The sequence below is a fragment of the Pelecanus crispus genome, chromosome 7 (assembly GCF_030463565.1).
Source record: "Pelecanus crispus isolate bPelCri1 chromosome 7, bPelCri1.pri, whole genome shotgun sequence".
In the NCBI taxonomy this organism is placed as follows: Eukaryota; Metazoa; Chordata; class Aves; order Pelecaniformes; family Pelecanidae; genus Pelecanus; species Pelecanus crispus.
Window position 1 is genome coordinate 38,100,900 of NC_134649.1, and position 25,906 is coordinate 38,126,805.

The 25,906-nt window shown below is 38.4% G+C and overlaps 1 protein-coding gene across 2 annotated transcripts in view; it reads right to left on the reverse strand.

Annotated features, from left to right (window-relative positions):
• Positions 1 to 25,906, reverse strand: part of EEFSEC (eukaryotic elongation factor, selenocysteine-tRNA specific) — a 128,610-nt gene that overhangs the window by 83,297 nt on the left and 19,407 nt on the right. The window contains exons 1-4 of one of the 2 annotated variants that reach the window (XM_075713753.1): positions 15,399 to 15,452; positions 11,426 to 11,633; positions 7,432 to 7,528; positions 4,356 to 4,520 (exon numbers count right to left, since the gene is read on the reverse strand). In XM_075713753.1, coding sequence (XP_075569868.1) covers positions 4,356 to 4,520; positions 7,432 to 7,528; positions 11,426 to 11,633; positions 15,399 to 15,417 — 489 coding nt within the window. In that variant the 5' untranslated portion in view covers positions 15,418 to 15,452. Of the gene's footprint in view, positions 1 to 4,355; positions 4,521 to 7,431; positions 7,529 to 11,425; positions 11,634 to 15,398; positions 15,453 to 25,906 lie in introns of those variants that run through there. The other variant, XM_075713752.1, reaches the window with a different exon arrangement.

Sequence of the window (25,906 nt, forward strand, 5' to 3'; positions counted from 1 at the left end):
CTACAGAGAAGCATTTCATAAACACGCTTGCAACTTTTGAGATTCAAATGCTCAAAATTAATAACGGCAATTGTCTACTGCAAACCTCAGGGATGGTGAAGGTTGGACCCAGTATGAACACTCCTCATCCCTTTGGATGATAACAGCTCAACCACACCTAGCAGATCAAAAATCTGACAATGTCTAAAGAGGCACCTGCTAAGGTCAGTCCAATGACTGGGTGTCCACATGATTTATTACGTAAGAAATAACTTTGTACTATACTACACCAGATACATTATTCAGCTTCAGCACACAGCAAAAATCCCCACGTGATCCCCTGCAGATAATCATCAACGTAACCATTTACCAATAACACAGCTACTCGGCCTTCAAGGCACTCATGAACTTCTGACAAAATGCAGCACAAAATGGCAGCATACTGTACTTTTATATATGCTCCAATGAAGCTATTAACATCCACCAGCCATTCAGCTTGCCTCAACTTGCTCTAATGTTTGTCAATCATTACATTAAACAGAACAGATAGGAACTTGAATATAAAGCAAGAAGAAAAGTCTCTACTTCTTACAAGTCCTGAAAAAACCAACAGTGGTCTTTGCACTCGGCAGCCATGTACATGCTTTGTGGCTGCTATATACCTGCAGCACTTGATCACAGGTAAGGCAATGCTGAGTCAACACTTTCAGGATGACCAGATTTATATCCATTAACTGTGTACATCCATCTCTGCCTCCCCACTCCATTCAGACTTGACCTCTTCTATGATCTTTCACAACTCTTAAGACAGAGAGAGTGGTTCTTATTAACCAACCTGGAACATTTTCTGTGCTGCAAGACATCTTTAAAGGAATATTAACATATAATCATTTGTTTTTCTCAGTCTTCCAGTATTTCTAAAGTGCTTGCAACTGTGCAATCCAAAGCCAGAATCACTAACACTGGGCAGGAGGAAGACCATATACCATACAACATTTTGCATTACTTTTAACCCAGGGATTTGTTTTTTGTTTTGAGACTATGAATGATAAGAACAAAAGTCCTGGTTCTCGCCTATTTTGCATCAGCCTTCTAAGTTGCTGCTGTTCTTAAGCTACTGTGATTTTTTTTCACCTAGATAAGGAAGACAAAGATAATTCTCCCCCGCTAAAAAAAAAAAACATTTTCCTTTTTGAATTAAAGTATGCTACAAAAAGACAGCAGCACTAGAATTTGACAGTCAGTCAGAATTTGACAAGTCACTAAACAAAATATACTTAGATCAATATTTTGAAGTGATTATCACCAAACTTATCAGTAAAATAAAGTTAATCTATATTGAAAAAATCCTTACTATTCAAACTCCAGGAACTTTCATAAAGCAGAAATAAAAATGTCATGAGTTGTTACAGTTTATAAACTGGAAGACTGTAGAGATTGAAAGACCACTGAAATAATCTTAAAGGACATTCAGAATTCTGCCAACACTACGTTTTTGCTGCCGAAGTACTAGGTTCATGCTCTTCAAGGTGGATTTCAAGTGCTAGTGAGCAAACAGTACTAACTCAATTGGATAGTGAACTGTTTGCCGTGTCAAAGCTTTTTGCCAAACACATATATTTAATTCTTCTTTTTGCTATATAGATAATCAACCCCAGATGGCAATTTACATAGGCAACAGCAGAAAGGAATCCATGCACTGTTGGTGCTCTCAGCCTCAATCAGAGCAAGCATGGGCGTTTGAGAATGTCACTGTTTATTTTTAATTGCTGTGTCCCTCCTTTGTGCAGGTTCAAGCGGTCAAAGACGTCGAAGTCCATTAGCAGAACTGGAAGGTGATGCCACTTCATTTGGTGAGAGGGTTCCTCAAATTTAAAAAGCAGCTGGTCTGTAATGTCCCTAAATGCCCAGTGGGCACCAGCTGTCAATCTCAGTTACCATAGGGTCAGGGCAAAAAAAGGTCAGAGAGAGTCATAAACCACAACGTGTTGTGAAATGTGCTTCCTCCGTTACCTTGTAGGCCTGAGAAAGGTTTGACCTTTTATAGGTATCCTAACCCAACTCTGCGTGATGCTAGCAGGGGTAAGTACAACACACAACTCAAACTTACAAAAGTTGCTTCCTTTCACTGTGCCTTGGTTTCCATACCTGTACAATATGAACATGAATATTCACAAGCTGCTAGTGGCAAAAAAATAAATGCAAAACTCTGCCCACTACTATTACCGCTCAGAGGTATGGACACATCTTCTATTTCACACAAGGCAGTGGAAGGATTAATTCATTAACAGCAAATGAAAAGAACAAAAACTTTGAGGGAAGTTATTAATGCCATAAAAGCCAGGTGATCTGGCTTCTCTTTGTCAACGACCTGTTTATCTGCTAACTTGCCTTTCACTTCACTGCTCCCTCAGTCGCTTGGGAAGAAAGCATCTTTTAAAGTCCCACTTAAAGTCTTTCCTACTGTCCTCTTAAACACCCGTTTGCAACATGCAAGTTATTCATTATATTTTTGTCATCTTCCCCTTTCAGACTTGACATTAGGAAGCATTTCTTTACAGGGAGGGTGGTCAAACACTGGAACAGGCTTCTTAAAGATGTGGTCAATACTCCAAGAGTGTCAGTGTTTAAAAGCCATTTGGACAACTGGCTTAATAACATGCTTTAACTTTTGGTCAGCCCTGAAGTGGCCAGGCAGTTGGACTAGATGATCATTGTATGTCCCTTCCAACTGAAATATTATATTCTATACAGATTCAAAGAACAGATTGTAATTCCTAAACATATTTCTCAAAAACATTATTGGACTATACATGAAGAGCTAAGCAGTCACTTAGAGATATAATCTAGTTATGCATTCTTTCTTTGCAAGAAATAATTACTCTGCTCTGTCTCAACCCCCATCTCAGAGCACAAAGCGACAGTAAGTTTGGCCAGCACTATGCCAAAAGCAAAGTAGCTAACTTAGCTATGCAAGGCCCCTGTTGGGCAGGAGCCATCACTCAGCACTCATCAGCCTTGCACTCCTACTTGTCCCTCCTTGGACCCCTTGCCTAGGCAGGCCCAGGACAACAAGCAGGACACAACGGAAAAGGGAAAAAACTCTGGCAAGGGGAAAGCAAGAGAGGTTGAAACCAGAGCTACAGTCCTAGCAAAGCATATTCCCTGCAGAAATTACAAGCACAGATCTCAGAATGGGCTGCATGCTCCAAATGCAGTGAGGAACTCCACTGGGAAAGCAGACACGATGAGGTGTGTATCACGCAAATCACTTATCCAAATGACAACATGATATAAACTTGATGGTCATGGGTATCACAGAAGATGCTGACCAAAAGTTAATTGCCAGCTATCAGCAAAATATTTCAGGTGAAGTCAGAATGCCTCACTTAGTCCTTCACTTGCCCACAAAATACAGGCAAAAATGAGAAAGCAGCATGTTAATTCAATGAAAGAACAAGGTCCTTATAGTAACATGACTTGAGGATACCACTGACAATACCAAAAGGGTCCTATCCAGGCTTGTTCAGCCAAAAGCTGCCTACTCTCAGAATGTAACTGGCCAGGTCCACTTCAAGTGGCAGCTACAAAAATGCTCTCAAGTCTTGACTCATTTGGGGCAATTAATACAAAGGGAAAGTCAGAGCAGTACAAATCAGCATCTGTGAAATAGGCTTCACTTGTTCCAAGATAAAGTTACCTTGTTTTCTTTTAAAGGATGAATATATTTTAAAGAAATAAAACAGTAACAACAGTTAAGCAGTTCAAAGGCCATTGAAAGGCCTCTTGACTTTTTACAGGCTCTTTAAAATGCCCAAAGGCAAGCAAGCCACATACTGCATCTTAGTAGTTCTCCCAGAACATGCTGACATCAATTAAAGCCCCAACAAACAGAAAGAATGTGCATCAAGCATTTCAATGCCCTCTTCTTGTCTTTTCCTTCACTTCCAGACATCTCAGGAAGCCTACCCAGTCAGATTCTTTTGCAAGCCTTCTCACTGCAGCACAATGTCCAAATGAAAGTAACCTCACTCAGATCATGTTCAGTCCTTGGGCACGTCCTATCTTGGAAACATGCCCACCTTACTTTTCTGAATTTGAAAGTTTAACACACTAATCTAGGTCAGTCCTCTCTCCTATTCATTCAACTAAAATTCAGCAGGCAACTTTACTGGCTGCCTTATTTAAAAATCTCTATGTTTCCTCCTATTATAAAGCTGGCAGAGAGCAGAGTACCAAAAAACGCGAACCAAAAAACCACCCCCACCAGACAGACATTGAAAATAATTGCATAATTTCAGATTGGAAGAGAACACACTCTTCTTTGTTGAGTGTCTATCAGGAAAACTTAGGGGGAGTGAAAATGAGAGACTCACCTTCAGGGCAGGAATCTCCACACTGTCACCAAGGCTAACACAGCCAGAAAGAATAGTCCCTGTCATCACCGTGCCTTGACCCTTGATAGAGAAACAGTGGTCGATTGCCATGAGGAAGTGTCCTGAGGGGTCTCTTGATGGCAGGTAAGCCTGAGACTTCAGGACCTGAAAAAAAAGAGATAAAAGCAGCACCATGCCTGGGTGAAAAGTCATGACAGCCATACAGCAAAAGGAAGGAAAGCAGATGATTGATTAAACAAGCTTGCAGTTTTACTGATTTCAGGCATCTCCCAAGGAGCTTAGAACTTACCAATGTCACATTAACTGTGTGCCACAGAGGAGACGCACTCTTAGCAGTGGGAACAGTTCGATTTTCTGCCTTAGAAAGATTTGGTGCTGCACATTTAGCTTGGTTAGCAAAACTGCACCAGTGATAAAGTTGCTGCCAAACTCAATAAACACTGCAGCAAAGCAGAGAGGGGGAAAAAAAAAAAACACCCCTCTGTACATCCCCTCCCCCCCCACCTTTTTTTTTTGCCCCTCTCAAAAGTACAATTTTACAGTACATTTTGCTACTTCGGCTTTTTTGGATTTCATGAAAATGAACTTTATATAGAGATATTGGTGCCCCAAAAAGCCCATCCCTGCCTCCCTCCCAGAAAAACTATTATACTGGGATAAGTTTTCAAAGCCAACTTCCCCTTCAGATTTCTGTTAACACTTCTTGGAGGATCAAACCACTAAGAAAAATAGCTACGTAAGTACCATTTTCTAGAGAAATTCTCCAAGTTTAGGATTCCTGTTTTGCTGACAAATACTATGTTTCTTGAAATATATCATCATAGAGAGAAGACCTTAATTATAGAAATGCAGTCATGTACCCAACAGTGCTTCAGGGGAACTGGTTCACCCCTGTCTCAAATCACTTTTAATCTCTGCCTCTGTTATAGCATCAGCATATAAACTTGGCACTGCCTTTAATGTCTGCTTTTAAGGTCAGAAACTGCAGGTTAAGCCCAAGTTGTAATGGCAGAACAATGGAGAAAGTCCAAGCATAATACCTTGAAGCTCAATGGCAGGGCTCACACAGCATTTGCCAGCTCTTTTAATACTAGCTCTCAGAGTTGACAGAAACAGCTGGAACATGGGTATTTCCTTCAAAGGTTTTAACCCTGAGGAACATCCCAGTAAGTCTACCTGGAACCGGATGAAGGCACAACTAACGACTTGCTCATCTCCAGCTCTCTATAGACATTGCTGTGGGCAGCCTTGTTCTTGCTAAGTCTGTTCTAAGGCCATACCACATCACATCCCCCATGCCCATCTCAGGCCACACATGCCCAGGACGAGGTCCAGCATTTAGTGCTCAGGCACCATGTGGAACATCCTGCCTTTGTATAAGCCAGGCTGCCCTGGGCCAAACATCCCTAGATTTTTGATGACTGGCGCCGCACCCTAACTTCAGCAATTTTAAGTATTTTAAACCTGGTAGCATCCAAATCAGACCTTGACCAGTCTGCAAAGAATGATGCCCTTGTTTTAGGACTACTGTCTGCAAATGACAGTGGTACTCCTCCAGGGCAAAGATGCTACTTTTCCCTAAAGCCTATTCACAGAAAGGGTGACAACTCTACTACAAGCTACAAACAGCTCTCAAACAGCTATTTTAAGTGTCCTGCCCTTCACAGTATAAGCTTCATAGCATATAACTTATCATATAACTAGTTTTTTGAAAACCTGAGAATTTATTCTCTCCCCCTCACCACTCCCCCCCCCCACCCCCCAAAAAAAACCCCAACAAACCACCAAACCCACATTGCTGGAACGAACGATACTTGTGAAGCATCAGTTTGCTTAAAGTCTTCTCTTGTTCATATGGGTCTGATATAACGTTAGTTATACAATCATACAGTTTTTCCCAGGACCTACCTCATTCAGGGCACAGGGTAAATCCAGGCCATGCTTTTTAACTTTTGCAGATATGCAAAGCACACAGTAAGCAAGGCCGAGTATCACAGACAAAGATGGTTTCATCATGAAGGCAGGTGGTGCCACTCTAGAGAACGGATTCTATGCTTGCTTATGCCAGAATTCCCATGTATCGTCATTCTCTTAAAAATGAAACTTTCCACAGGTAATCACTGACTATACACCTCAGACTGTCCAAACATAAACCCCAAAGCTTAACAGAAGTGCTAAGCACTCACAATTGCAAACAAAATTGGCAGATACTATGATCTGAACACAAGCATGTCCCAAAAGAGTTCCTAGTTTCCTTAAATTTGGCAACCAAAATTAGTAAACTCAGTGGACTTAACTCCTTTGTGCCTCAGCTTCCCAATCTAAATAGGGATTAAAGTCACGTCTACACTTCCTATAGGTCTTTTGGAAGTAAATTAACTGTTTGCCAAGTGCTCAAGACCACAGTGATGCATGCCAAAGAAAAGTCCAGGAGGAAATTAATCATTCTGAATGCAGAGCAGTATTTGAATGGCATCATGAGGCCACACAGAGAATAATGAGAATTAAAACAAAATATAGACTACCTGCTCACTAGTTAAGCCCTGTCCATCCTGTGCAATGAATGAGGTAAGGGTTGTTTAAAATAAAGAATCATGCACTTAAACACTGGATCATAATACACACACACAGGAAGGAGAGAACGTGTAACTTTTGAGTGTCTGACTTCACAACTTTACTGTTTTATAATTGTACCACAGTTAAGAAAACAACACCTACCAAGGACTTGGCAGAATTTTAAAGCTATTTTTATGCACTACACCTCGTAACTCTTTACAACTTTAAAACCAATTTCACCACAGGTGTGATAGCTGTTTCTCAAGACACAGCTATTCAAAGGCATTGAAGCCTAGCAGTTGAAAAAGGAGATCCACTTTTGGGACATGCAACCTCAACTTCTCTGTTCACTGGAAGGAATCCCTAAAGAATCAGGCTCCTTAGAACCGACATTAATGCAGGAGTTCCTCAGCTCTAGATACTAATACAGTGTACTCCAAAAGACTTAAAGAAAAGTTCGAGCACATTTTATGTTATCATTATGTTCTTCAGCAGGTACCTCAATTAATTCAGAAACACCTAGTGGATTCTCAGACTCTGGGGCTTCTGGTCCACCGGGCTTTGCTGCAACAGCAACAATAGGACACCCACAGAACCTGAAAGAGAGAAAGACTCCCACCATTAGACCACAGATCTCCTAAAAATGTCAATGTAAAGTAGTTGCAGGCTCATCTGACAACGAAGGCAAGAAAACTCCCTCAAATTCCGATTTATCTGCTCTTCCCCCATAGTGAATAACTGACAATTTTTTCTTGAATTACTAGCATCTGCTCTACTGGACTTCACTATGAAATCTTCAATCCTGTTCAGTATTGGCTACTGATTCAATTCTATGGCAGTCAAAAGTAAGACTTCAGGTTTATTTCAGAAGCAACGGTCTGTTATCCAGTCTTATTGCAGTGGCTTTGCGTTCAAGCCATTTTATCCAGAGACTAGCACTGTTTTCAACTTTCATTAAAGCAATTATAATCCTAGCTGTAGGAGTCATACCCTTCAAAACAGGAGCCAAATGCAAGATGGCACATGATGTCTACCTGAGTCTGCAGGCAGACTGCAAGATCTGCAAACGACAGAAAGATCTAAATCTACTGAAATCAAAGTTCATGAAACCCACAATCTCAAACATGCAAAGGTTCAGAGAAGAGCAGTACTTCCACAGTTGACCTCAGTTTAGCTTTTCTCTTACAATGAATTTTATTCTTCAAGTCCTTAATATTCAGCAGCTTTTTTAAAGTCTGCTGACTGAATTTGTAACTTTTGCTCCCTAAAATGAAACCTAGTATTTGAATTGTCTGATAGCTTCTTTTGCCTACGTTTTGGAAAGGGAGGTTAGACTATAACTCAAATTATTACTGCATTTTTGCAGAAGTCAGGATCAACCATGTAAAAAAATTTTATATATATATATAAAAGCAATAGAATAATAATCAGCAATAACACAAGAAAGTGATTGGTTCTCATAGATACTTGATTCTTATGCAACAGATTCAGACCACAGGTAATTATTGTGGTCATCCTCTTGACACCCACCCCCCATAGATTTTATCTTAAAAAGGGAGTGAACTGGAAGAAAAAGACAGTGCCTTAATACAGAAAAAAATGCTAAGTTTTATAGAGGGAGCTCATTTAGTGACCAAACAGTAATCAAGTGTATAAGGTATTTTCTGTGTTTACATGCCATAAGTCTGAGGCATCTAGGGACAAAGAGTAATAAAAAAGTGCACTGAAAATTCCTGTGATTAACCATAAAACTTTTGGAAATTTATTTTCCTACAAATAGTTTAGAGCACTGTACTGGAATAAATACAAATTTATGCTGAACCAGGTACTTTATTTCTTTCCCATATACCAGAACAAACTGGAGTAATCACATACTGCCTTTGGAGGCAATTCCAAACATGATTCAGCCCTACTAAAACTCTTACTCCAATTTACTTATATCGATTAATTGCCAGCAGACTTTAGACCCTGCTGGACAAAGATAAAAGCTGGCATGCGCAAAAAATTATGAAAAAACAGAAGTTCCATTCATAGGGACAGTTTGCTTTTACTTTTGGCATCAATCCATGGAACAAGCAAGTTTCGATTAGGTTAAATTTAAAAGTGTCAAACTATTCAGATACATGACAGTTACTTTACTCCACCTATTTTTTTCACCTTCTATGGAATCTCCTGACAACACTACAATAATTTCCCCAGCATCAATAGCAACACCTACTTTATAGGTGCAACAGACTTCACATTTGCTTACTGCTATGGAATTGAGCGTGCACGCGTGCCTCTGTGTGTAGAGAAATAACAGTCAACAAGTAAACTATTCCTGGAAAAAAAACCTCATTGCCAAGTGTCTGGGGTCAGGGGCAGCTGTCAAATGGTCTCAACATGTACTTTGCTAATAAGAGTAGTTTAGAAATACAAAAACATGCATTTTGAAATTCAAAGTCAAGTGGGAAAGAGGCTATCAAGAAACAACACATGCCTAAGATACAACAGGACAAGCACTTTACAATCAAGCCTAGGTCAGCAGTGCTTTCAAAGCACCATAAAGTACACACTGCACATGCAAAAACTGAATTTTTGTTATGAGAACAATACACAGACACATCCAATAAAAGAGCATTTCTAGGAACCAGAGTTCAAATGGGTAATTAAAACATGACAGGACCATTTCTCTCCAGGTGGAATCACAGCTGTTATGATCCTCATTTTAAAAGGGGGTAAGGACCTCACAGTTGGACCTCACAGTTAGCATGTCAGCTGTTTCAAAAACTCACTTCCCCTTGAGTTTTGACAAAGTCTGCTAATTTTCAAGACATGCTATAAAGACCCATCTGTACTCCAGGATATAAGGAGAAGATTTAATTCAAACAGTGCACATACAAGGTATTTCTGAACACCAGTTTCCTTACAAAAATTTGTTGTCCTTTTATGAATATGCAACTAGAACAGTCTTTTTCCCAGTCATTCACAAGACAATCTTGGACTAAACCAAGAATGAAGTACCACCTGCAGCAGCAATTACTGCCATTCAAGAAGAATAAACAAATTTTAAAAGAAGGACAAAATAAAAGTGAGCAGTATATTAAGATAAACTCTCCTTAAAATCATTAACTTCTGGGCATACATGAGAAACAGATAGAAAATAACTATTACTTGTAATCCTTCTTAGTTCACATTCTACGTATCAACCTTTCAAAGAACCAAATAAAATCATAAGAATGCCATTAGATAGTTATCTCTAAAGTTTTCCTAACTTTATCTTAATGCTACTCCCATTGGGATTACCTGTGAGTTTGATCAAACTCACAGCTATAAATTGTTGACCCAAAATGCTTTGAGATATTGCAGGTGTCTCCTTTCTCTATCTCCCCTAAACTGAGAGGCAGCAATCTACAGAGAAAACCAAGCCACCCTGTATTTATTTGCACTTAAAATCAACAGCTGCTAGAGAATTGAAAGTTGTGGGATTCTATCTAAGTTCACAATACAGAATTTCACTTTCTTGGGACCTCTATACCATTCCCAGCAAAATGAATGGACCCAAGAACAACAGAGGAACTGGAAAGACACAAAGATCTTCGTAGGCACTATTGTAGCAGTTGCATAGTTGAAAGAGGACATTGCCCTACCATCACAAATAAGCTAAACAGGAACCACCATATCCAACCAAGCTTTGCTTTTTTGGGTCCCAGTAAAATTCTGTCCTCTGTATGCTGAATCCTATTCCTTTGATTCTTCAAATCAAAATGTGACCTAATAGCTATAAACATGGGAGTCAACGTCCCCTTATGACCCTGGGCAAAGCAAGCTGGGCTTCAGTTTGTGTAACCACTAAATAAATACTGTGTCTGTATTGTATCTTCCCACTTCATAACAGCCACATTTCCACTCATGAATCTCACTGCACTTCACTGATCATGTACCTCAATTAATTTACCTAAACAGGACTGACAAACATCATCCCAGCCAGAGCCACATTACATTATGTAAGCTTCCATCATTCTGCTCTCCCTAGTTAGGGCAATCACATTTTCCACCGTTGGTTACAGAAAAGCCCTAACACCTTCTTTTCTCTGGAGAGAGACAGACTTGCAGATTATAACAAAAGCTGCAAGCCCATAAACTAAGAAAAAAAACCCCACAAAACAAAACACACAAACCACCCAAACACCACCCCCCCTCCAAAAAAAAAAACCCCACCAACCTAAAACCCAGTTCTTCACCTGAATATTCTGGCTCTGTTTTATCCAATCTGAACTCCAAGCAGCCCTTTAAACTGAAAAGCTTCATTATAGGAAAACATTTCTCTACACATGATACCTGCAGATGCAAATTCAGGACTGCATTTGCATTTCTGGTAATCTCTCCACTCATTTCTCATCTTTGCTAGACATCTCAGTGTGTTTAGAAGCATGTTGGAAGGGAAATGTGGGTGAAGTATTTTTGTTAAACATTTTGTTACAAGGTAGCTGTTAATATTACTGTTAACTTACTTAGTATTTTCCAAGGTCTTCTGCATTTTCTTAGTCATCTTCTCAATGGCGCTTTGTCTCTTCCCCTCTGGAAGGAGATCTATTTTGTTCAGAACTACCACCATCTTCTGGCAGGCAATCTGCCCAATTACCAAGCACTCTGCTGACTGCGTCTGCATCCCTTTTGTCACATCTATTACAAGCATCATCAAATCAATAATCTGGGCACCTGGAAGAGAATTCACAGTCAGTATTGCAGCAGCATAAAGAGATTAAGGATCATTTTCTCTAATAGTTTCCATAAAAACTGTCAGTATATGGCCAAAGGCCCAGAAATATGAACAAAACACAAGTCAAAGTAAGCATCGGATGCATGGCTGCCTTTGAAAACAACACTTCAGGAACTGAAGCTATTATATGCACCATTGTATCATAAATAAAATGGAAGTATGTGATAGCTTACATGTTCCTCCATATTAACAGTTCAAGTTTAAGGATGTTATCACTGCATTTAAAAAAAAAAAAATTAAATTACCCTTGTAGCAACAGAAGCATGCCATTTGCCTCAATTAAAACAGATAATGTAAGAATCTAAGCAAGAACATGGTACAGCCAAAGTAACACACAACACTGCAGACAGTTGCACACTCAAGAGCAATAAGAAAGAGAGCCAACTACTTCCTGCATAACTATACCTGATATCCTCAGTCCCCACCTGCTTCCCACCATTTCTTCTTTCAGAGTCCAAAATTTGATAAAAGTTAAAACAAGATGATGACCACCACCAGAGGCAGGTTTACCCCAAGCCTAAACAAATTCCTACCATCCCTTAATGTGAGGAAGAAGTGATTTAAACCCTACAATACATTGTCATTCACTCCCAAGTCAGATCTACATAACTTCAATACGTACATCATACACAGCCACAAACAGATCCGATTCTTAGATCTCTTCAAGAAGAAGTTCCTAAATTTTAGGCTGAAGTTACCTATTATGCTTATGGGTTATTTTTATTTTATTTTTCAAAGCATTGTTGTCATGAATCCTTAATCATCTGATTGAAGCAACCTGAATTTAATGGGTTTAAATTAGTTTTCAAGGAAGCTTTTGATGAATATTGGGCCTTCCACTAATTACATTCAGAATTTTCCTGTTTCATTCCAGGTAACTGAAATACTCTGAATAAAAAAAGTAAAGTGCAACAAACTTTAACGTTGAGAAAGTTTAAACATAAACTAAAACAAAAGCTAAAGCTGAACTACCAGAAAGTCATACATCAAAAAACACATTCTGAAACATGATAGAAGCTAGAAATCATGCAAAAAGTTACAGCATTCTGAATTTAAGTACTTTTAATATTTGCCTTAAGCTTTTGATCAGAAGCACAAGAAATTGATACAACTGTTCCTTGTTCCTTCACCCTCTCCAACCTTCCCCCCCCCCATGCTTTTTTTTTTTTTTTCCTTCTTTTTTTTATGCTTTGACAATGGCTGTGACAACAGCTACCCTTGTTCGTAATTCCCATGAACTCAGGATAGGAAATCATTCTGAGGTTGAAGTGCATGGGTGAATGAGTGGGTGGGAGCTACAACAAGAAAAAAAAATGATGGTTACAAATGACTATTTTCAACCTACCAAAGCTTTCATCCTGTAATAATGAATGCTAAACCCTTCAGAGCACTAGCCAGATAATTATATTTACAATGCTCCTGCAGAATTTACCAATCATTTCAAATCTCTCTCCATGACAAATTGAAGACAGACTTTATATCTTCAAAAGTATTTTTCATTTTTATTGTTTCAAGAATTGTATTAATTTAGAATTTGCTTAAATTATAACACAAATATCACCACGGCTCAGACTTTATACACCATACAAAAGTGCAGCAAGGGGAATGAACAGCATAAAAATAGTTCAAGTGGGACAAAATGCTGAACAATCAGAATGCATGCACTTTTGTGAGTACATACAGCAGGTTTGGTTTTTTTTTTTTAATTTAATACAATGCCCATATGCCACACAGTAATTCTTACTACACAGGTGACATCCTTAAAATGAATGGGAATTAATAATTAAAACCAAACCATCAAGTCAAATTGATTATATAAAATTTGATTATATTAAAAAATGGTTATATAAAAATTGATTATATAAGAAGTGCATCTAGTAAAATAACAATACCACAGCTTAAATTTTAGCTAATTGTGTTATGACTACTAGAGCATGGCAATCCTTATGCTCCAGAATTAAGCCAAAGTAACCAGATCCAAATCTGGCCTTGGAAGGGTGGCTGATAAGATGCATTATAGAGGGAAGAGATACCATACCATATAACAGGAGACAAAATCTGCACTGAAACTGTTACACACAGTTTCAGTACAAGGGACACTTTATCTTACAATACTAAGTCAACTGCTTTGAATACATTTGTTATTAAGCAAATACTTGTAATTGCTGTATTTATGAATCTATTGGCAACACTTTAAAAGAGCCATAAAAATCATCAGCCCAGTTGCTAGAAGGTCAAGAATGTCTACTGCGGGGCGTTTCATAGCAAAAAGAAGATGAACAAAAGAAAAATAACTGTACGGTCCATGGAAAGACTCCAGAAACCCCAGAAAACGTATCACGATAACTCCAGGTGAAAATATACTACAGTCAAGGAAACGGCAGCATAGTCAAGTTAACAAATACGTGCCTCAGTACAACTATTGTGCCTCCTCTAAATCCGTAACATGCTAACTGGCCACAGTTCGTAAGAGATGTTGCAAGATGGAACAGAAAGCACAGCAGGGGGAGAGCTGGCACCCAAGCAGGGTGGGAAGCTGCTGCACTTCAGAGTCATGGAACCAAGGGAAAGATCAGGACAGCACTGACAGAAACACTGTAACTGCATTCTCCCCAAGGGATGAGGATGTTTTGTACATGTTTACTCACACATAACAAGACATGAATGCTCAAGTTTACAGGACCCTTGGGCAACAACACAAAAAAGAAAAAAACAAACCCCGCTGGGATTCAGTTGTTCAACTTTCCTCTGAGCTGTTTAATAAGCCATCTTTGATGATTCACCTTCTTCCCAATCCCTCAAATTTTCTTCTAGCCAGTTTTACATTTTACAACCCGTTTCCTTAGTTGCCCTTCTTCATGCATAATAGTGCATTAAATACTAAAATGAAGCAATCTGAAGAAATCAAAACAAGCGCACAGGGATTCACAAATGTAACATTTCCAATCAGGAAAGTTCGCAGGTCACTTGTAACAAGGTGACAAAACTATAAACCCCTCCAAAGAAGATGGAACATCTCATTTTTTCCTAGTAGCATGTAAATAGTAATAGCACACTTACTATTGTCTAACTTCATATTTGCAATTTAAATAATCTCTATGAGACTATTAATCAATCAACTCACTACCACGTTGAATGTTCCTGAGAAAAGGAACAACGTTCCTAAAGAATTTTTTTACCACAGAACAAGATTTAACTGGGGAAGGTGAAGTGAGGATGGATTATATAAGAGTATTCTCACATATGTATTCTCACTTAGAACAACCTTTTGAGGCATAAAAATATTACGACCATAACCAAGCAGAGACTCCAAAACCAACAAGAATAAAAGGCGGTGACACTATCACTTAATAAACCTGCACTATCTGACCACAGAACACCTGCCATGGGCTCTTTTGGGAAACGGAACAAAAAGGAACTAAAACACTTTGCTTTCGCTCAAAAGAAGGAGATAGAATATGGTCCTATGCAGTTAAGAGTGATATGGAAAAGATGAGTGTTCCTCAAGCCCTCAAAAAGCAAGCAAATGGCTTGAAATTAATCTGAACGAAGCAGACACACATGCAAAGGACAGGCCTGCATAAGGAAACACAGCAGTCAAGAAAAATATTTTATCTGCATTAAAGCAGGTCATATAGAATTGATGATAACTTTAAATTAATATATCCAAACGATTTCCCCTACAGAAAAAACAGGGGTGTAACCTTTCATTTGCTGTTTCATCTATGAATGAGGTGTCCAAGGACATTCAGAAAGATAAAGAGTCCTCCTGAAGTGCGATTCACACTTTGCTTGAAAATGAAAAATGAACTATTGGAGTATCCTTCACGTGATGACATACAGCTCAGATGTAGCCCTGTAAAAAGCAAATTAAACAAAACTAGTTGTCATCAAAAAACACAAGGGGGTGGGGAAAGATGGGAATTATACTGCAAGATAAGCAGCTAAATCACAGCACAAAAACAAAGTCTGAGTGAAGAAAAACAAACAAGAAAGATAACACATGAACAGAAAGAATCTGGATGACAGCCAGATATGGGAAAAATGCAACAAGACCAGCACCACAGCATCACAGAGAAAAGACTGCCAGTAGCACTTGATTGTACCACAAAAGCAACAAGAAACACAGAACTCACAGGTATTAACAAAAATACCTTCACAAAGAAGAGAAAGAAAAAGTCTAGCCCCTGCTTTGCACAATCACATTCAACCCACTCCTGCTTCTGAATTTTGGGGAGTATCTGATTATGAACAGTCATCAGGAAGTAACTTACTACTCTCTACTCATTGGACTAGTTGAATCAGAGATGTCATAGATTATGACAAGTTTCAAAAATGCAGAAGGCAGCAACTTAGTTTCCCTAAACAGGCCATTGGCTCTGTTTCTCCAAGAGAAGAGCAAAACGATACCACTTGCAGTATACCACTCGCAGCCAGCTCTCGCTCTTGATCCTGAAAGAACTCACCAGCTGCTGTCTGAGGACACCCAAAAAGACAGATGACCCAGAAGAATAGTATGCATTAAAAAAAGTATGCATTAATAAACTTTGAATCTTTAGGAGCAAATTCATTGCATTCTCTCCATTTATGTTATTTAGTATATTGTATCTCCAAGAAAGACCTACCCCAGCGATCTAGGCAACAAGGCTGCAGACCTTCATCCCCTGTGTTAGATTCACTCCTCATAAATGTGTTTAGTGTCACACTCACCTTTGATTTCCACACAGTTTATATAAATAAAGCACACTTTATTTTACTCACTGAAGCTAAAGTAGACACTTAAGTCCAAACTCTGCAATGTTCACATGCTACTGTCTCACATCCTTATGTAAAAGTATACAATTAGTAAAACCAGATCTGTTAGACCAGCATTCACAGGGAAACACCATGTGAGTACCCAGCCTACAGGCTGTATTTTTAAAAACTCTAAAGCACTGTAATTGTCATGTTTATTTTGGAACAGAACATTACATCTTAAATAACAAATCTCCTTCAACCTTAATCAAAGTTGCTGCAATCCTGTCTGCACATGAACTCAAAACCCCTTCTGTTTGTGCAGCCTGTTGCACACTTGCAAATTACATACCCAAACTCCCAGATTGAGCTGTGTGTAGATGGAGCCATACAACGAAGTGCAATGTTTACAGTGAGTTAGAGGGAATCATTAGGGTGGGGGGGGGGTGTGAAGAAAGGAAAAAACCCAACCACAACACATTTCAGCCTCTCATATTACTTTATCCATTCAAAAAGCTTATTACTCTGTTAATATATATATATATGCATTGTGCCCACTTTCAGAACGGTTAGGTTATAAATTCCAGGCACTAAACTAGCTAGCAATTTCAGCATTACTGAAAAGGAGAAGCAAAAGGCATTTTCAATAAATAGGCAGAATCCCAATTGTTTTCTGTTCAACAAAAGTAGATTAAGAATATTAGAGCATTTACAACTGCTACTATTTTGGCAAGCGTAAATTTAGTATTGCATTAGATTCCCCATAATCCATCAATATAAAGCTAACTTGGCTCCAAACAATAACACCTGGGCTAGTGGAGGGAAGAGGGGTTGAGTCCCTGTGTGAATGAGTGGGAGGTTTTGCATGCCACTCCAGCACGGAACACAAGCACAGATTCCGATTCATGGCTTCTTTAAGCTACTGTGTCCTGTCCTGTCTGCGGTAATCTTTTTAGCTGACTTTGCACAAACAGTACAACTCCTGTTCACAGGCACCAAAAGGAAGCAGAAAATAGAATTTGAAATGTAAAAATAAAATAATTGTGGGCCATGGGCTATAATTTGATTTCATGCTTTACAAGGAAATGAAACAGGACTTCCTTAAACATTTTTTTTTTTATTTAAAAAAAAAAAAAAAGCTTTTTACCATGTTAGGATTTCCTCTAGAGCAGAAGAGAAAATAGGATTGTAGAAAATGTACCGTTCTCAAGTATCATTGCTACTCAGGGGCAAGGCTCTGTTTTAATGTGCACTTCCCATTCTGGGGAAGAGGAAATTCTTCAATTAATAAACCGGGTGGACTGAGGCGAGTTTTTAAGGTTTAATCAATTTCATCTGCACATAGGATAAAAAGACTGACTATTCTACCATTTTTTCTTCCCCTATTCCCCTTTCAAAAAAATAATAAAATCAATCTTCTATTTTAAATTCTTTGAGGTTAGTATCTCCTGTCTCAGGAAATATTGTCTATATCATGCAGAGAGTATGAAACTTCCCCCTTCCCAGCCCCCACCCCCTTTTTTGTTAAGAATCTTTATTCAGAAACAACTAAATTATTCTCTGCTTTCATATACAGTAACACCTTAGGAGATGCTACAAGTCACACAGGATTTTGCTAGGTACCTTAGGGGAGGCATTGTGATGAATAAGGAAGATGTTTTACAGGATAGGAAATCTCCCAAAATTTAAACAGAAAGAGGAGGTGTGAGGGGGGAGAGAGACGTGCACACAACTGGAGCGCATGAATTACACATGAAGTAGCCCTCTGTAAAGCAATGCAAATCATGGATCAAAACTGATACCACAACTTTCATTAGGAAACACTTTGAAAAGAACAGGAACTCGTGGAGTTCAAGCATCCCACCACCATTTCCCAGGCACGTCATTCCTAAAGTTTTCAGCAGCTGTAAGCACAAAGAGGGAGCCGTGTCTGGATAGCTTAGAATATCTCTGATAGTGAGGGTCAGACTGGCAACCCGCATGACATCTTTCTCAATGCACAGTAAAGCTTAGAATTATACGCATTACATTTGATTTTTGAACAATAAAGACATCACTGGTTGCATAAATTCCCTTTAAATGAAAACCAGCCACTAAGGTCTTTCCTAAAGTGAGAGCTACAAAGAGAAAGCAGGATGACCATAAGGGCATACTTCTAAGAAGTTTGTTTCTTGTATGACAAATAACCTTTTACAGTTATTTATTTGTAATTCTGAGTTCATCTCAACTACAAATAGCAAGTGATGTAAAGAGATAATTGCTAATCTCTTATTATAAATAGGAGAAAATACAAGGGTTATTTTGTAAAAGACTTCACACAAGAATCCACTTGTAATATACTTTATACTTCATCTCCCAGATGAACCAGTGTACAAGACTGTCCTGAAGAGGGTAAAGGCAATGAGGGCCTCTACCCTCTCCTCTGTCAAGTCATCCAAGGATCTTTCTTGTTTGAATACGTTTCTTGTCAGAAACAAGTCCGTGTTCTTCAGAGGGAGGAAATGCCTATAATGATTACAGTACATCAATAAGCTTGATTGGCCATGCTGAAGTAGCACAAACAAAGCTGATAAGGCCTCCAATGAAGGTTACGATAAGAAAGACTGAAGCATATCTTCCAATAATTTATTATTATATGCTGATCCAGCTATTGCAGTATTGTGCATATGAATAAGCTTATATTAAACAGATGACTTGGGGACGGGGGGGGGGAACCTGAAAGTGAAAACTCCCTCAAAAAAAAGGCATTGCAACACAGGAAGAAAGAAGGTCATCAAGAGATCCTTTGCAAGACTTTACAGAATGTAAGGAGTCCTGTGCTGCCTTTAGCCTCTTCGGAGAAGCGTTGTACACTGGGCCATCCATGAAGCCCTAAATGATCTTGGGAAACCTGATCTAGCTTAAAAGTTGCCTACTTAGAGGTGGCTGGCCCACCTTTAAGGGTTGGAACCAGATGACCTCCAAAGGTCACTTCCAACATGAACTATTTCAAGAGAAGACAGTGCTTATAAGAGGGAAACCACTTAAAAAAACCCACAAACACAAGAGCGTAGAACAAGAGACTTGCCCTTATACATTTTCTAGGGACACCTGTAGATGTTAGACTGAAGTAATTCACTATTATGGAAAGGTAAGCCTCAGGGAGAGCAGCTATGCTTGTAGACCAATTATTTTAAAGTCCATTTTTCCCCCCCTTTCCAAGATTTTTATTCTTACTATAAACTAAATAATATTTTGGGTAAGTTTTCTCACTGCATGCTTCTGGTCATACTCTCTGAAACATCTCTGAACTGCCAGACTTCTGGGTCAGGAGCTACAGTGTGAGGGGAGCCAGCAGGGCATTCCAGCCCACAGGCAAGCACAGGAGGCCTAGGAGTTCAAGTGGGGTACTCTGAAAATGTGAGAAGAAAAAAAAAAAAAAAAAGATTCACCTGACTCTGTGACACAGAAAAATTTAGCACTGAGCTGTTGACTTGACATATCTCAAGGTATTATTTTCCTTGGTATTATTATTATTAATACTGAAATAAAATACTGCATTTAGATCTAATCATTTTCTGAAAAAGGAATCTGAAAGATAAAGTGGCTTCAAAAAAAGGGAACAGGACAAATGCAGTTAAGTTCTTCACATACAACTTCATTTACAAAGAAAAATCCATGTCAACAACATGCAACGACAAAAACTCATGAAGCTGAGCAAGAGAAGGGAAATAAAACACCTCTAATAAAAGAGCACAACCAATTACATAATAGTAAATAGCACAACGACCTCAGACTCAGTGCTGCTAGATACCATTTGGCTTCAGACAAATGAAAATATTGATTTGATATTTATGCAATTAAGATTTTTAAAGCTACATCCAGCTGGATGAAGTTTCATTGTTTATAAAACATTTATGTTTTTATCCTGTGTAAGAGGCATTAGGATGAAACTTAAAGCAAGGGACACTTCATTCCATCATTGACTTTCCTGCTTTGACTCTCCAAAACATTCACTTTGACTGTTTCCAAAGAAAATGTAGCTAATTAGGTGAGTAACTACTAGGGTCAGGCATTTCAATTCCTGTTCTTCAAAATGTTTCTGAAGAAAACCAGAAAATCACCACAAATGAGAATGCTCTCCCCTCATTCTCTATAGGAAAGCAAACAATCCTTGTCTTGTAGCAAGAATGCCATGTAATACGTATCGTGTAAAAATGGAGGTAAAGCACCACATGGGAGAAGACATCATCCTTCTTCCATATGTAGCAAAGTTCTTTTCTGTAATACTACCTATTACTAGATCTGAATTTCTATAGTGACAAGGCACAAACTGGACAGAGTCCAAAAGAGACCTCTACTTATTTTAAGGCTGAGAACATTAGCTGTGTTAGGGTTTAAAAAAGCCTACGTATCTTGAAAAAGCAACAATCATTCTGAGTAGACGCAAATGACTGCTACAAAAAAGTTAGCATTTGCTGAATTACACAACACAATGGTATTTCAGCTGCATTAATTTCTTTCTTGGCTTGAAGTCAAAAGTGCATAAATTGTGCATTAGTTAGCAAACATTAACTTTTTAAAGTGTCATTCATATATATGTATATGCAAATACAGATACCAGTAAAGGTGGAAAGTTAAATATTTAGGATACTGCACAAAACTAGAGTAAAAGCTTCCTAACATTTTAGACTGAACATCATTATACAGCTCATCATCCTTGGAGTACAAACCATGGCATATAGTAGGAAAAATGGTTATTTCATACACTTGAAAGCAAAGCAAAGCACAGGTGAAAACAACTGGGTTGTTACTGTTTGGGTTGTAACCTTTTTTTCTTCTTGCGCTACATGCCTGTATTACACCTAGCACAAAAAGGTTCAGTTTCATAATTTGGCATGCAGACTATAAAACATCTCAACAAGAAAAAGTCATGTCAAATTTATAAGTTCCCAAATGACATGTGAAAATGGCACCTATAATTCCACTGATTCATATCAGACTTAAACTTAGAGGTTCGCAATGAAGTGCCCTGTTCCTTCTGTCTAGAGTTGTTAAGTTCATAAAACAAGGTTTCTGAAACAATGTGGCAATAAGTTGTACAGTAAATCAACACTATATATTCATGCTTCAGGAAAAAGAAAGGTGCAAAATAAAAAAAAAAGGATACTTTTAAAATCCCACTTTGACCTCCTCAGACAATATTGTGTGCTCAAGGTCCTAGTAAGCTTTCCTGTGGCCTGATGAATGATTAGTTCAAGTTTCAGACTTCTTATTCAGAGGCATTTTGCTGTGATTCAGAGACATCAAGGACACGTGTTTTTGCACTGCTCTGAAGAATTAAACGTAACATTACGTTTGGGCCTTACAGCAGGACCATAAATGGTCCCTGAAGGTCCATAAAGCCTTCACAGTAAACACTGAAAAGCAAACAGGTTAGAAGAAACAAGATAAAAAAATATCCTTTTTATAGTCTGACTCATATCAGCTTTACATTTGCTCTCTACAAGATCTCCCACCAAGTTTCAAAGAAAAAAAAAGTATATTTGCATATGCTAATGATAAATATGTTGCAAAAAAATATGACTAAAAGATATGACCGTTCTGCCCACTCCATCTTTCAAAGAGTACAGACAGACATCATCTTTGAAGCTATTTCCAAGACCAGAAAGAGAAAATAGTGGCTAAATAGTATGAAAGGATTCAAGCATCCGGAATAATTACAAAGGCATTGAACCTGCATGAATGAGGACACGAGCCCATCCCCAGTTCTGCCAGACTTCATGCATCTGGAGTCTTCTGCTCCATCTCCAAAGACCCACTTCACACCAGACAGACTATTCCCAGCTTCAGGAATGTTGCACCTGAGGTTTCTCCACTAATGATAAAACACTGGAGTGTGGAGACAAATAGCGAGTGAAAGCCTCTGCAGTACCTGCAGTCATGGAAATTCCTGCTGCTACCTCCCTGATACTACAGGATCCTAAGGCTTCGGCTTACAGTAGGCTATACCTGTATGCTTATTGTTATGAATTACAACAGTCATACAAAACTAGATTTGAACTGGAGAGAGAAAAGCAGTATGTTAAAGATGACTGGAATAACTTGATACAGTTTCCAACGTTGTTTCAGACAGAATAATACATAAACAGGCAAACAGTACGTCCACACATGCGTTTTCCTTCAAACCACTTAGCAGCTTCAGGCACTGAACTTTTCTATTAGCTTTTCAGAAAATTTAACACTCTGTTTTCCAAGAACAGCACAACTAACTGAAATGTTTCCTAACCAATGTGTTCATATTTCTGTATGTATTTGAATGTTTTCCAAGAACAGCACAACTAACTGAAATGTTTCCTAACCAATGTGTTCATATTTCTGTATGTATTTGAATGCACTATTACATACAGGTCCAGTACTGGGCTCAGAGAAGGGAAAAAAACCAGACACCTGAACAGTAACTACAAAGTTTCTATAAATTCTATTCTATATCAGTGCTGTCTCACACTCAGCTCATCAAGTTCTTTTAAAATTCTTACAAGATGATATCGTTACATTAGCATATCTAGGGTTTGATCACATCCGTGCCTGTGTTGTAATACAAAAAAAAAATAGCACATTTCAGAAATCCTTACACAAGCAATACACAACTTGAGTACTTTATTATCTCAGGATAAAAAGAATGTGCTATGCTTAATGACCAACTACTTTGGTTTTTTTTCTCCCAAACGACTGGAGAATTGTTACTACAGAACATCTATTGCCTCCCCCTGGGTGCTTAGGAGAATTACTGAATTATGAACATCCTAGAACATCTGTTAGAATTTCTTTAAGCATATTTAGTCAGTTTAATATTACATGACAGTAAGACCTTTTTTTGCTGTCTTCTGTGTTAACTTCTTAAAGTTCTGCCTAGCCAAAGGGCATCTCACTGTGAATTCTTGTTCATTCTTCTGCCATATCTTTGAAAGATCAGTCTAACAGAAAGTTTCATGCAGCAGTCATAAGAAATAAGGACCACTATCACACCAGGTGTAGCTAGACAGACCTGAATATACATTTAGCCATGCAACTCTGAACTTGCACAACCTATAAACAGCAGTTTGCATGCAGCTAGAAAACAGATACAGGTATGAAAGCTGTACCTTAAAGATACTGCCAAACCACCCTGAAATTCATGACTCGGTTAAATTTGTCTCTACTTAAATTCAACATTTTAGGCCAACTACCCTGAAGATCATGAAATGCACAGGGATCCCCAAGAAACATGCAAATTAACACCTTGGTCACAGAGATTTGCTACTAGATTCTTTTCTCTCCACCTCTCTGTCAATTCAAGAACATTAATCTTATAGTGCACCTGCAGCTTTAGATAGTTCAAGAAACACCAATAAGAAATTGATTTTAAACCTTGCACAGATCATGAACACGTTTCTATGAAACTAACAAAAATAAATCTTGAACAATTCTGCAAATCACCAGTCCAAAAGTAAATCTCCATTTCATCAGATTCTAAATCATTCTTCTACAAAAAAGAAAACCTGGTTACCATGTAGAGCTAGAAATAAATTAATGTGATTCTACTCTTAAAGCATTTCAAGCCCTAAGATACCTTGTCTCTGTCTTTGAAATAAGGTATCCAAAGGTCATGGACCCCACACCAAGAAGCTTGTTCTGTACTACAGTCCACTACTACTATGCTTTTTACAACACTGCATGCAATGCATTGTCCGAACAGAAGAGTTATGGTAGGCTATGGGAAGATTCATGCACAGCTCTCAGATACATTCCATCTGATGATGCTCAACAAGATTTTTTTTCAAGAAAAGAAATTAAGAGTTTACATTTTTCTTTTTCTTCCCCCCCCCCCCCCCCCCCGCAAAAAAAAAAAAAAATTAAAGACTTCTAGGGGCAAAGAAAAAAAGCATTCTTTAATTTTCTCTTCACCCTCCACAATACTGAAATAACATCAGTCAGAGTTATAAACATCTGTAATTGCCAGGGGAATGCACAATACATTTAGAAACTCCAGGCCCACATATCCTGTAGCCCTGCACTTCACAAACAAAAGGTTGGGGAAAGAAAGAGGGGGTGGGGTACAGGGAATAAAGGCTTAAAGATTAAAGTCACAGGCAGAGACAGACGGCTCCGTTTTTTAATAACTGAAAACACGAGTTGTGCCTGAATGTGCTCATTGTTTTATGGCAGGGGGGAGAGTCTACGCATGCTGGACTGGCTGGCGACAGAACTGCCTTTGCATCAAAAATAAGATTTACAAAAAAGAAAAAAAAAAAAGACACCAAACCCATGCCCTAATTTCCCCTCTTGTAATAGTTCATGATTAATAGTTAATGATGCATTCAGGTAGAAATCAACAAATTATCCCACCTTGTTTTTATTAAATTGGGGAAAACTTCATGAGTAGAAGTACCTGATTCTAACAGCCTAAAAGATATGACTGAAGAGATGTCTGAAGGCTTTATGCTGTGAAGGAATACAGACTACAACAGTAACAGTCATACATAACAAACACATACGTCTATGAAACAACTAGCTTATAAATCAATTTCTGATAGTTTATTTGCCCAATAAAACCAGTGCTGCAAGGCCAAATTATGTGATCGAAGCAGATTTTTGTATGGATTCAAGAAGTTTAGCTGTCATGAGGAAGTTCTTAAATCCATTTAAAAAAGCATCAGCTACACTTCTAGTGAACAAAAAGATTCATGAGTTGCATTCACTTCAGTCACTAAAAAAAGTTGTTAGCTTAAAATGTTGCACTAGAGTATTAAAAAATTGAAAATGTTTGGTTTATGTTTTAAAAACAATTTTTCTCTCAAAAATCTATATACAAGATGCTTATGGCTATTCAATATCCGTGATTACACATGTATGTTATACAAATCGTGTATTATGGAATTTTAAAATAAGGACAATTTTTAATCTAAAAGGGGAAATACTTTTGGGGGGGAATGTATATTTCAGGGGAAATATTTCAGTAAATAGATTTTTGTGGGTTAGATGCCACCAGTGCCCAGGAACCCATCTGAAGCCAATTGCAATGAGTCCAGTTCCACTGCCAGGTGCCAATGGACTACAGGTAAACAAGCAGTCTAAACAAACACATAAAAATAAAAAAACGTTAGATGATTCTTTTAGTTTTATTCTAATCTACCCTAAGATGTTACTATAACAGAGCTTTTGTTTTACTATATCTTTTTTTTTTTTTTTTACCTACCAGCTTTGCTTCAAATATAGACAGAAAGGAGATAATTCAACAAGACAACAGGCTCTTTCATCTAAAACCATGAGACTACCAGCCATAACTTCTCGGGGAAGCCTAAAATAAGGAGCAGGGAGGCACACAACAGGAGTCAATGAAATGTAGTCTCCTGCCCGAAGCAAGCGTGCTGTGCAGGGAGGAATCAGTGGCCACAAGACACGGCTCCTTGGCCAAAAATGTCAGACCTGGAATGCTCCAGCTATCATCCCCTCTTTG